The sequence below is a fragment of the Erythrolamprus reginae genome, chromosome 4 (genome assembly GCF_031021105.1).
Source record: "Erythrolamprus reginae isolate rEryReg1 chromosome 4, rEryReg1.hap1, whole genome shotgun sequence".
In the NCBI taxonomy this organism is placed as follows: domain Eukaryota; kingdom Metazoa; phylum Chordata; class Lepidosauria; order Squamata; family Dipsadidae; genus Erythrolamprus; species Erythrolamprus reginae.
The window spans coordinates 19,650,268-19,662,680 of NC_091953.1; the positions used below are offsets into that span (position 1 = coordinate 19,650,268).

General features: G+C 40.2%; 1 protein-coding gene across 1 annotated transcript in view; it reads left to right on the forward strand.

Moving 5' to 3' along the window:
- ELMOD1 (ELMO domain containing 1) overlaps window positions 1-12,413 on the forward strand; it is a 52,059-nt gene that overhangs the window by 37,763 nt on the left and 1,883 nt on the right. The window contains exons 6-10 of the mRNA XM_070751678.1: window positions 4,734-4,867; window positions 7,160-7,228; window positions 7,472-7,495; window positions 8,285-8,335; window positions 11,471-11,604. Of these exons, the coding sequence (XP_070607779.1) occupies window positions 4,734-4,867; window positions 7,160-7,228; window positions 7,472-7,495; window positions 8,285-8,335; window positions 11,471-11,604 (412 nt within the window). The remainder of the gene's footprint in view (window positions 1-4,733; window positions 4,868-7,159; window positions 7,229-7,471; window positions 7,496-8,284; window positions 8,336-11,470; window positions 11,605-12,413) is intronic.

The window sequence follows — 12,413 nt, forward strand, 5'->3', positions numbered from 1 at the left end:
TCCAAGACCCCTCGCGATAATCGATATTTCGGGATGTAGTGGCGCGGAAGTAAAAACACCATCTACACATGCGCGCCCCTTTTTCCATGGCCGCACATGCGCAGATGGCGGAGTTTGCGTGTGGGCGGCGGGGAAGACCCGGGGAAGACCCAGGGAAGGTTCCTTCGGCCGCCCAACAGCTGATCTGCTCCGCAGCGCGGCAGCAGCGAGGAGCCGAAGATGGGGTTTCCCCGTTGCCCAGGCAACGGGGAAACCCCATCTTCGGCTCCTCGCTGCTGCCGCGCTGCCGAGCAGATCAGCTGGTGGGCGGCTGAAGGAACCTTCCCTGGGTCTTCCCGCCGCCCAGGCAAAGGGGAAACCCCAAGATCGCTTGCCGCTTGCCTGTCACCCGCTCGCTCGGCCGCTCGCTTGCCGCTTGCCCGTTCGCCCGCCCGCCCGGCTGCTCGCTTGCCGCTCGAGAGCAAGAGGGGGAGAGACAGAGAAAGAGAGAGAAGGAAAGAAAGAGATGAGAGAGGGAGGAAGAGAGTGTGAGAGAGGAAGAAGCAAGATAGAGAAAGAGAGAGAGAAAGAAAGATGAGAAAGGAAGGGAGTGACGTCATCGGGTGGAAAAATCGCGATATAGCGTTTCGCAATGATCGGGATCGCGAAACTCGGGGGATCACTGTACAGTTCTTCCTAGCTCATTGAGTGATAGGAGAGCTTCTAAACTGACTAGTAGGATTTCACTTATTTAGCTTCCAAAGACTATGTGATATTGTTAAAATTAATATGATCAAGATTATGATAAATAGGGAAATAAAGAATAAAATGGGAAAAACCTGGCTTTTGAGAGCATTAATATGGCCAATAAATCATTCCATTCTCTACTCTCTTCTCTTGCTTTTCTTCTCTTTCCTTCCCTTCCATTCCTTTCCTTTAAAAAATTTTTTTTAAAAAATTAATTTAAAATATATATACATATACACATTTACACAACGTAACAATGAAATTTTTTTTAAAAAGATACAATACAAAACAAAACACATACAAACCTAAGTAATAATAATAATAATTATAATAATAGTTGATTAATTATTTAGATACGATAAACGATGTTAACTATGACAATAAACAAACAACATAGTATATATCATTTGTATTCTCTTGTGAGGGGGAAAAAATAAACAGTGTTTTCTGATATCAAATTATTTTCTGGTGAAAGATGCAATCGATAAATACTGTTATTTCTTTTGGTTATCAATGTCTTTTTTTATTGTTGTTATTTTCTTAGCCGCGTTTGTACACTCTTATTTGATTAATTTAATTTCATGCAAAAAAAATTTAACAAACACTGTATATATATCATATTTAATCTATTATATCAAAAAAAGGGGGGAAAGTATTGCTGTTGTTGTATTTTAATTTGAACTTTTATTTCTTCTTTTAAACCAATCATAAAAATAATTCCATGTTTTATAGTAATCGGAGTCTTCCTTATTCTTTAATTTAAGGGTTAAAGCATCAGATTCTTCCATTCCTTTCCATTCTATTCTATATTCTACTCTACTCTACCCTACCCATTCTTATTCCTTTCCCATTCCCATTCGGTATGGCTTCCACTATTTAAAAATCTCTCAGAAGATTGCAACTTTTCATATTAAAGGGTCTCCAAGCTGATCAAATTTCACTGCCAGAAAGTTTTCTCTTAAAGGAAGCAACATAAACATTAATTTAATTTATTAGCATGGGCCAAATCTGCTTTCACAAAAAATAATAATAATAAAATAAAAGTCAATGTTCTAATGCCAGTAGACTTACTGACCAAAATCAGATTGCTGATCGTTACCTGTAAAGCCTTATCAGCAGATCACTAGGATATATCCTGTGCTAGAATTGGGTCTCCCAGGTCAGTTCAAAATTGTAGAGACAGACAACCATAGAAACATAGAAGATTGACGGCAGAAAAAGACCTCATGGTCCATCTAGTCTGCCCTTATACTATTTCCTGTATTTTATCTTAGGATGGATATATGTTTATCCCAGACATGTTTAAATTCAGTTACTGTGGATTTACCAACCACGTCTGCTGGAAGTTTGTTCCAAGGATCTACTACTCTTTCAGTAAAATAATATTTCCTCATGTTGCTTTTGATCTTTCCCCCAACTAACTTCAGATTGTGTCCCCTTGTTCTTGTGTTCACTTTCCTATTAAAAACACTTCCCTCCTGAACCTTATTTAACCCTTTAACATGTTTAAATGTTTCGATCATGTCCCCCCTTTTCCTTCTGTCCTCCAGACCAGTGATTTTCAACCTTTTTTGAGCTACGGCACATTTTTTACATATACAAAATCATGGGGCACATTGAGCGGGGGAGAGAATGGGGGGCCTAAAAAAATTATCTCTCTTTCTCTCTCTTCCTCCCTTTCGCTCTATTTCTCTCCCTTTCTCTTCCTTCCTTCCTCTCTCTTCATCCCTCTTTCTTTCTCTCTTCCTTCCTTCCTCTCTTTTTTGCTCTCTTTCTCTCTCCCTCCTTCCCTCCCTCTCTTTCTCTCTCTTGCTTTCTTTCTCTCTCTCTCTTTCCCTCTCTTGCTGAGCTTCGCGGCACAGCTGACCATGTCTCGCGGCACACTAGTGTTCCACGGCACACTGGTTGAAAAACACTGCTCCAGACTATACAGACTGAGTTCATTAAGTCTTTCCTGATAAGTTTTATGCTTAAGACCTTCTACCATTCTTGTAGCCCGTCTTTGGACCCGTTCAATTTTGTCAATATCTTGACAAAATTGAATGGGTCCATCTGTGAATCCATCTTTTTGAGATGGCCATAGTAAAGTGACAGGCCTTTTCATTAGTAACCCCCACAATTTGGAGTATGCTATCCGACAGCTACATTTGGCTCCATCCCTACCTGAATTTCCTAAGGCCATTAAGAGAATTTTTGTCAGGTGCAAGAAATCAGGAGCCAGGATAGGCTTCAAAAGTACTGCAAGTTTATTTCGGGCTACCAAGACACAAGTATCCGATCTACTAATGGTCAAGGTAGTTTGGTTCCAGATAAGAATCAATGGACTTCAAGGGTGACTAGATGTAGGTCTCTAACAAGGGCGTGGAGATTCCAAACTAATGATGCATTTGACCCTGCCCTCAGGCTTAGCCTAGACCAGTGTTTTTCAACCAGTGTGCCGTAGCACACTAGTGTGCCGCGAGTCATGGTCAGGTGTGTCGCGAAGCTTAGAGAGAAAGAAAGCAAGAGAGAAAGAAAGAAAGAGAGAAAGAAAGCAAGAAAGAAAGAAAGCAAGAGAGAAAGAAAGCAAGAAAGAGAGAGAGAGAGAAAGAAAGCGAGAGAGAGAAAGAGAGAGAAAGAGAAAGAGAACAAGAGAAAAAGAAAGAAAGAGAGAGAGAACAAGAGAAAGGAAGAGAGAGAGAAAGAGAGAGAGAGAGAAAGAGAAAGAAAGAGAGAGAGAGAAAGAGAGGGAGGGAAGGAGAGAGAGAGAAAGACATAGAGGGAGGGAGAGAGAAAGAGAGCAAAAAAGAGAGGAAGGAAGGAAGAGAAAGAAAGAGGGATGGAGAGAGAGAGAAAGAAAGAGGAAGGGGAGAGAAAGAAAGAGGAAGGGAGAGAAAGAGGGAGGGAGAAAAATAGAGTGAAGGGGAGGAAGAGAGAGAGAGAGAATTTTTTTGTCCAAACTTTTTTTAGCGCCCTCCCCCTCCCCCCGCCGCCGCTCAATGTGCCCCAGGATTTCGTAAATGTAAAAAATGTGCCGCGGCTCAAAAAAGGTTGAAAATCACTGGCCTAGACAACTCCTACACCTCCTTTATCCCACTGTGTCTCTGGCCTTGAACAGCTATAGAGAGCCATTATTATGATAATTCTATTTTTGTTATCTAGTTTTCTCTGTTTTATTCTTACTTTGTCTTACATAACACGGAGCCTTGGTTATTTGGGACAGCTTTCAAATAAGCAAAAGTGGGAAGATGATAATGACAGAGACTCTTGTCATCTCACAATTAGATAACCACAGTTCCACTTGCACTGGATTGACTTGAAGATGACTCAGTGGCTCCCAATGTTGCAGATTGTGGCTGCCTGCCTGCCTTTAATTGGTTTAGCAGATTAACACCTATTTTGCAGCCAGCCCATTTGTTTGCCACAAGCTCCTGGACACAGTTCAAATGCTGGTAATTAATAGCTTGAACAAAGTTCCAAAGTAAACGAAAACTTACCAAGGATTTTTTTTCCCATGCAGTTCTCTGAAACTGACAACGTTATAGCCTGATATTCTAGCAATATTCTGGATCTGACTCTTAAACCCTGGCTGAAGCATTAATCTCTATTTTTTTGAACAGCACACTATAATATACTCTTACAAAATTAGCATAAGGGAAGGAGGAAAAAAATCCCTTTATAGCTAAAGGTGTTTACAGCTATTCTGTGATTTGCAGCTTTGCCTAGAGGTTTGTGCCAAGCTAGAGAAAATAACCATGGAGGCCTGATCAGGATTCTTGCGCCATTTCTGAACTAAAGCAAGCCAGATTTCCCATGGGCCGTGTTTGAAATGTTTGCAGTGCCAAGGAGAAAGCTGTGCTGATTTTTAATTGGCACATCGCCCCAGGATCCTGCAACACCATGCATAACAATGAAGGCAAAGCCAATAAGGATGGATTTTTAGAAACCTATACACTGTATATCATTGCATGCACGCAATGTGGTGTTTTTTTTTTAATAAACCTGTGATTTTTCTTTTACTTCCAAAGCTATGGAAATGCTTGAAACCTGATTCTCCCTTGGAAGCTCGGATTTCCAAACAGTGGTGTGAAATTGGATTCCAAGGTGATGATCCTAAAACAGATTTTAGAGGAATGGGGCTCCTGGGATTGTATAACTTGCTGTAAGTATATTTTTGTTCCATTCACGTAATGAATTAAAAGGTAGAAATTAAGCGGTGGGTTGCTCCTGGTTCATCCCGTTTACACTGACAGCGGGAGGCTTGCCCGCATATGTGCAGAAGTGTCGTGCGAGTGCACACACGAACCAATAGTAAAGGAGTTTAGAACCCATTACTCTAGAAATTGTATTTTCTTTTTTTTCCTCCTCTGAAAAAAAAATACAGCCTTCGTCAAGAAAACTATTCTTCAAACACTTGGGTAGTCTGGCTTCAGTTCATTGCAACCATTTGTCCCTGGGTAGATAATAATTTCTTTAAATCAACCCAACAGCACCTACAATGTAGGAAAACAGGGTTTAGTTTTTACACAAAACAATTACAATGTCAGCAAGGTTTTTTTAATAGGAGTATCAGATCTTTGCTTTTTCCACCCATGGTATATAGTGATTTGATTCTTTAGTTGGTGTAAGTTCACATATGTTTTTGGACAAATTTATTTATTTATTCATTCATTCATTCATTCAATTTTTATGCCGCCCTTCTCCTTAGACTCAGGGCGGCTTGCAACATGTTAGCAATAGCACTTTTTAACAAAGCCAGCATATTGCCCCCACAATCCGGGTCCTCATTTTACCCACCTTGGAAGGATGGAAGGCTGAGTCAACCTTGAGCCAGTGACGAGATCTGAACCGCTGACCTTCAGATCTACAGTCAGCTTCAGTGGCTGCGTCACCCCGGCCCATAATATTTAAGCATATTTCCTGATATACATTTGGTTAGATCAGTGGATCTCAACCTGTGAAAATATTTACTGACCCCTCACATCCTGGACATAAACTGTTTCAACTCCTACCCTCAAAACGATGCTATAGAGTACTTCACACCAGACACAAGAACAGTTTTTCCCCCGAACACCATCATTCTGCTAAACAAATAATTCCCTCAACACTGTCAAACTATTTACTAAGTCTCACTACTATTAATCGTCTCATCGTTCCCATCACCCCTCCCAAAAATGACTATATGATTGTAACTTTGTTGCTTGTATCCTTACCATTTATATTGACTGATTCCTAATAGGATTGTATTGCTTATTTGTACCCAGATTATCATGAAGTGTTGTACGTTATGATTCTTCAACCACAGCAACACACGAGCACACAATAGATACACACTTAAAATAAACCGCTCTAAACTTCACTGCAGGAAATATGACTTTAGTAACCAAGTAGTTGATGCATGGAACTCACTACCTGACTTTGTAGTGTCATCACCTAACCCCCAAAACTTTACCCTTAGACTATCCACTGTTGACCTCTCCCGATTCCTAAGAGGTCAGTAAGGGGCGTGCATAAGTGCACCAGCGTGCCTTCCGTCCCTTGTCCCAATGTTTCTTTCTTTTTATTTTACTAGTATCATGTATATAAATACTATTATATCTTTGTATGCCACCAATACGTACTTGACAAAACAAACAAACAAATAAATAAAAATAAATTCTTGATTAATGTATCTTTTATGTACACTGAGAACATATGCACCAAGACAAATTCCTTGTGTGTCTAATCACAATGTCGCTTGGCGGGACCCAGAGAAGAGCCTTCTCTGTGGCGGCCCCGGCCCTCTGGAACCAACTCCCCCCAGAGATTAGAATTGCTCCCACCCTCCTCGCCTTTCGTAAGCTTCTTAAAACCCACCTCTGCCGCCAGGCATGGGGGAACTGAGATACTCTTTCCCCCAAGGCCTTTACAATTTTATGCATGGTATGTCTGTATGTATGTTTGGTTTTACAATAAGGGTTTTTAACTGTTTTAATATTGGATTGTCATATGCCGTTTTACTACTGTTGTTAGCCGCCCCGAGTCTACGGAGAGGGGAGGCATACAAATCCAATCCAATCCAATCAAATCAAATTTGGCCAATAAAGAACTCTATTCTATTCTATTCTTTACCATGGATCTCCATAACATCTTTTTGTGGCCATGGTACCTCCTGGACTTAATTCAAGATTTAAATCATTACATTTCTTTAAGCCTTCACAGATGCCCTGTGATGACATCATAGCCTTCCATAGTTCCGCAGACCATAGGTTGAGAATCACTAGGGTAGATCATTTTTAACAGGAGAATTCTTCATTTATTCCATTGTGTTTGGTGCAGTGGAAAGAACAGGTATCAGTTTTTTACACACATGAAGTACCGGTAGTTTGTCTGTTCATTCTATGAATATCCAGATGTTCCAGATGTTGGAAAAATATACCTATCATGTATATGTGTTTTTCCCTCTCCTATCTAGATACTTTGCTGAGCATGATGGACCTGCAGCTCAGCAAATTCTCTTAGACTCTCTTCAGCCCAAATATAGGTAATGTTTGAAGCTGGAATTAGCAACAGCATCTAATAATTCATTTGAAAGATCAGTTTGCATCCTTTTTTTCTTGATGTAAAATATTCTGCTTTTCTTGCATTCTTTCACTTGGGGTTGGGGGTGGGATTAAATGCCTTGCTTTGACATATTTATTTCATTAACAAATCATGAACATGAATCCATGTTTAGACTCTTTTTTTTTACTTCTTTTCTTTTCTTTTTTCATATTTCACAATCAAGGGAAATCACTAAAGAGGAAATAAGGTATATATCCATATATTTCTTTTCTATTTTGTAAGCTTTGGAAACAGATGTAAACCACATCCAGAGGGATAAATTAAAACAATTAGCACCACTGAGTCAGACATTATATAAATTAATTACTATTGGTGGAGCCCCATTTTCACTACCCCATTGCATTCCCCACATCAGGGCAGTAGCCCACCCCTGGCTGTTACCCAGGGCTGTTACCCATGGGTTGGGAACCCCCGATTTAAGGGATTATGGCTAATTTGTCTATTTATTTTTAATGATACTGAGAACTGCGATTTCCCATCCAGATTTAGGGGAATCTACTTTTCAAAATCAGATGAATACATTATCAGGAATGTGGGACATCACCTGTAAACTAGCTTTCAGACATTTAAAAATAATTCCACCTGAAGGCAATCCATTTTCCTCTTTTTTCCTTCCAATAAGATATTTTCTCTTGCTTTTTCAAGTGATTTGACTTACCTGCCTTAGGCTGCAGTCCGACTTGCAAAAATGTGAAAGAAATATAAAACACTTATATTTTTCCCCTCTCCTTAGTGTACTCTAATTTTTAAGAAGAATCAGTGTCTCTGACACAAAGAGCATCAGTCCCAGAAACATTTAACACAGAGAAGTACATTATATTATACTGATAGGCTTATAAGACAAACAAGTTTAATTGTCTTCAGCACTAAAAATTTTTAAAGCCCCACTCAAAAGACAGAGTAAAATGCTAGCAACCTGATTGGCATGCTGTAGGGAGAAAAGCATTTTTTCATTTTCTTTATTTAACTTTTTCAGCAAATGTAGCAAGACTGAGTGGGAGAAGAAAAAGTTTGATAAAGCTATTGGGTAAGTGCCACATTCCAAACGAGAAATCTCATTAGAGTCATCCTCATTTGCTGATAATTTTGTAATTAAATCCCTGCTCACCCTGCTTTCCATAAAATTGTAGAAGGAGATTTCTTTATCTTCCAGAAATACAGTTCATTTTTTTGAAGGCATTGGCGAGATAAGATGTGCAATGTGATAATGATAACACTATTTAGGCCTTGATTTTAATAAGCTCCATGCTGCTTTCCATGGGGGAGTGAACATAGTCTAGTGGTTAGTTACCATGGTGGACTGGAACAAATTCAGGATTGATTTGTTGGTTGGTTGATTATGTGCCACCAAGTTTTTGACTTTTAAGATCTGCAGAAATATTTCTCCATGATGATATCCACGGAGAGGGGCGGCATGATGAGTCCACGGAGAGGGGCGGCATACAAATCCAACAAATAAATATATATTCTGGCGACGTTTCGACGAGGTCCCACTTGTCATCTTCAGGCTGGTGTTTCTGTCCTTGTTCTAGGGCGAACACAGCGAGACCTGAGCTGCCTTCCTTCTATAAATGCTGGTGGCAGGGTGTGGTTTGATGGTTCAGCAATTGCCTGCTGTGTAGAAACTTCCTGGTGAGTCAGTGGGGTAAATTTATAGAAGGAAGGCAGCTCAGGTCTCGCTGTGTTCGCCCTAGAACAAGGACAGAAATACCAGCCTGAAGATGATGAGTGGGACCTCGTCGAAACGTCGCCAGAAATTTCCAAATCCTACACGGGAAGAAACCCGAATATACCAAGACCATCATACCTGTACCCGTGAAAATCTACGAAAACATAGGGATTGGATACTGTAGCCTAGAGGATAATTCTCTGCCTTACAAGGCAAAGGTTGCAGGTTCAAGTCCCAGTGGGTATGGCTAGCTGATGAGGCCAAAATAAGGCCAAAATAGATCTATCCTAGTCTCCCTTAATTTTCAAATTCAGCAAAAAAAACATGTGGCGTGTGTGTGTGTGTGTGTGTGTGTGTGCAGATTGTTCTGAGTTCGGGTTTTGCCCCGTGTAATATTTTGAGTGTCTGTGCGACGTTTCGGTGAAATCACATTCACGATCATCAGGCTGAAATATATATATCCCCATGATGATGTGGAAGGTCAATAAGGTCTTCTGATAATGCACTCATTGCCTCAGTAGCTGAGTTCATGCACTTTATTGATGGTCTCTTTCCTTCCACCTTCGCTACAATTAGAGCCTTTTCCAGAGAGTTAGGTCCAGTGGTGGGATTCAATTTTTTTTTACTACCAGTTCTGTGGCCGTGGCTTGGTAGGCCTGGCTTGGCGGGGGTGGCAGGGGAAGGATACTGCAAAATCTCCATTCCCACCCCACTCCAGGGAAAGGTTACTGCAAACCTGATCAGCTGGGACTTGAGAGGCGAGAATAGATGGGGCAGGGCCAGTCAGAGGTGATATTTACCGATTCTCCAAACTACACAAAATTTCTATTACCGGTTCTCCAGAACTGGTCTGACACTTCTGAATTCCACATCTGGTTAGGTCTTTGCATAATATGTCCAGAGTTGGATAATTTAAGGGAAGTCATTTTTGGCTAAAGCCAGAGCTCTGGGTTGGTTTGTTTGACAATCTACTTGTTTTCATGGCTTTCTGCAGTGTTCCCTCAATTTTCGCGGGTTCGAACTTCGCGAAAAGCATATACCACGTTTTTTCAAAAATATAAATTAAAAAACACTTTGCAGTTTTTCCCCCTATACCACGGTTTTTCCTGCCCGATGATGTCATATGTCATCGCCAAACTTTCGTCCGGCTTTAATAAATATTTTTTTAAATAAACTTTAATAAATAAACATAGTGAGTAATAATCTAAATGGTTGCTAAGGGAATGAGAAATTGTAATTTAGGGGTTTAAAGTGTCAAGGGAAGGCTTATGACACTGTTCATAGCCAAAAATAGTGTATTTACTTCCGCATCTCTACTTCGCGGAAATTCGACTTTTATGGGCGGTCTCGGAACGCATCTCCCGCAAAAATCGAGGGAACACTGTACATACAACCCTATATTAAATAATTTCTGTAAAGGTTGCTATTAAATAATCCGAACAAATGAAAATCAATTGTTGCAATTGTTCATTATCCATATGTAATTCATCTTTCCTTAAGGCGTAGCTCTTGACTTACAACCAGGGTTGGGCTCAGAATTTCTCCCACTAAGTAATGTATTGTTAAGGAAATTGCACTCAATTTTACTTTTTTCTGCCATGGGCATTAAGAGAATCACTATGGTTATTTTAAAAATCCAGCTTCCCACCCCATCCCCATTGACTTTACTTGTCAACCCCCTCTGGAAAGGCCGCCGATGGTGATAACATGAACTCATGATGTTGCAATCATATAAATACTGCTGGTTGCCAAATTTGGATCATTCTGCCGCACGAATCCCAGCGACCGGTTAGGTCCCACAGAGTGGGCCTTCTCCAGGTCCCGTCAACAAAACAATGTCGTTTGGCAGGCCCCAGAGGAAGAGCCTTCTCTGTGGCGGCCCCGGCCCTCTGGAACCAACTCGCCCCAGAGGTTAGAATTGCCCCCACCCTCCTCGCCTTTCGTAAGCTCCTTAAAACCCACCTCTGCCGTCAGGCATGGGGGAACTGAGATATTCTTTCCCCCTAGGCCTTTACAATTTATGCATGGTATGTTTGTTTGTATGTATGTTTGGTTTTACAAATAAGGGTTTTTTAATTGTTTTAGTATTAGTTTTTAGTATTGGATTTACATGATGTTTTCTACTATTGTTGTTAGCCGCCCCGAGTCTACGGAGAGGGGCGGCATACAAATCCAATAAATAAATTAATTAATCAATAGATATCATGTGACTGCAGAAATGCTGTTAAATAAATGGTTGTAAGTTGAGGACTACCTGTATACTCTTTGCCAATCATATTGTGATATTGGGGGGAGGGGCGGAGACAGGAAGTAGACATTCAATAAAAGATGGCAAATTCAGACTTTCGTAACGGCATGCAATTGAAGCTGAAAAAAGAACCAGTTTAACGTGACTTTTTGGATCGAGAGAAGTGACTCTGGATTTTCTAGATGTCATAATTCCATCCGCATTAGTTTCATTCCTTGCAATCCCTTTTCTCTGATTTCCTACAGATATTCCTTTGCTATTGTTGGCATCAACATAACAGAGCTTGCATACAACCTGCTTGTGAGCGGTGCTCTGAAGACACATTTCTACAACGTTGCTCCAGAAGCACCAACGTTAGCCCATTTCCAGCAAACATTTTGTGAGTATTTGCGTGTGTATGAGAGAGAGAGAGAGGGAGGGAGAGGACTTCTCTGTGTAAGAGAGAATGATTGCACTTGTATATGCATGTGTGTGCACAATTTTTCTTCAATTCGCATGGGATCAGTTACACAAAATGTTGCATTCCATTGATGAAATATATTAAAATTAATATTAGGTTCTTAGAATGACCAATATTTGGCTGACTTGTCTTCCAAAAACCCCCCACCAGTTTTGAAATGTCCCCCAGATCCCACTTTTCTGTGTATTGTTTAATGATTAAATTCTTTGTGAGTAATGGGGAATTTTAAACATTATTCAGGACGACTTGCCCCAAAGTGACATTAGAACAACACATTGTTATGATTTGCCAGGGCCAGCAGAGGGTGCTGTTTTGTTTCTGCCACCATCAAACGCTCATTTTTAACTCTTGTCCTGCAATTCTGCCCCCTCCTTATTCTTTCTGTAATAACAATAACTTTGGCTATCAGGATTTCAACATATCGTAGAATTCCTTTGTTGTTTTAGCTCAAGTTGTGGTAGCTTCCATTCACTAAGCAAGGCCAGTTTTCAAGAGAAATAAGGCATGCATTTCAGATTTTTTTTTTCAAAATATCTTGTTGGATATCTTTTGACTAATGTCAAATACACCAATGTTGCTTTGCAGTAATCTGGTCAAATTCTGATTAATTTTGTATTCATTCATTCATTCATTCATTCATTCATTCCCATTAGCTTTTATTGCATTTTCCTGTGTTATTCTTAGCTGTTACTAGTAACAACTGAAGGAGAATTTTTTGTTTCTCCCAG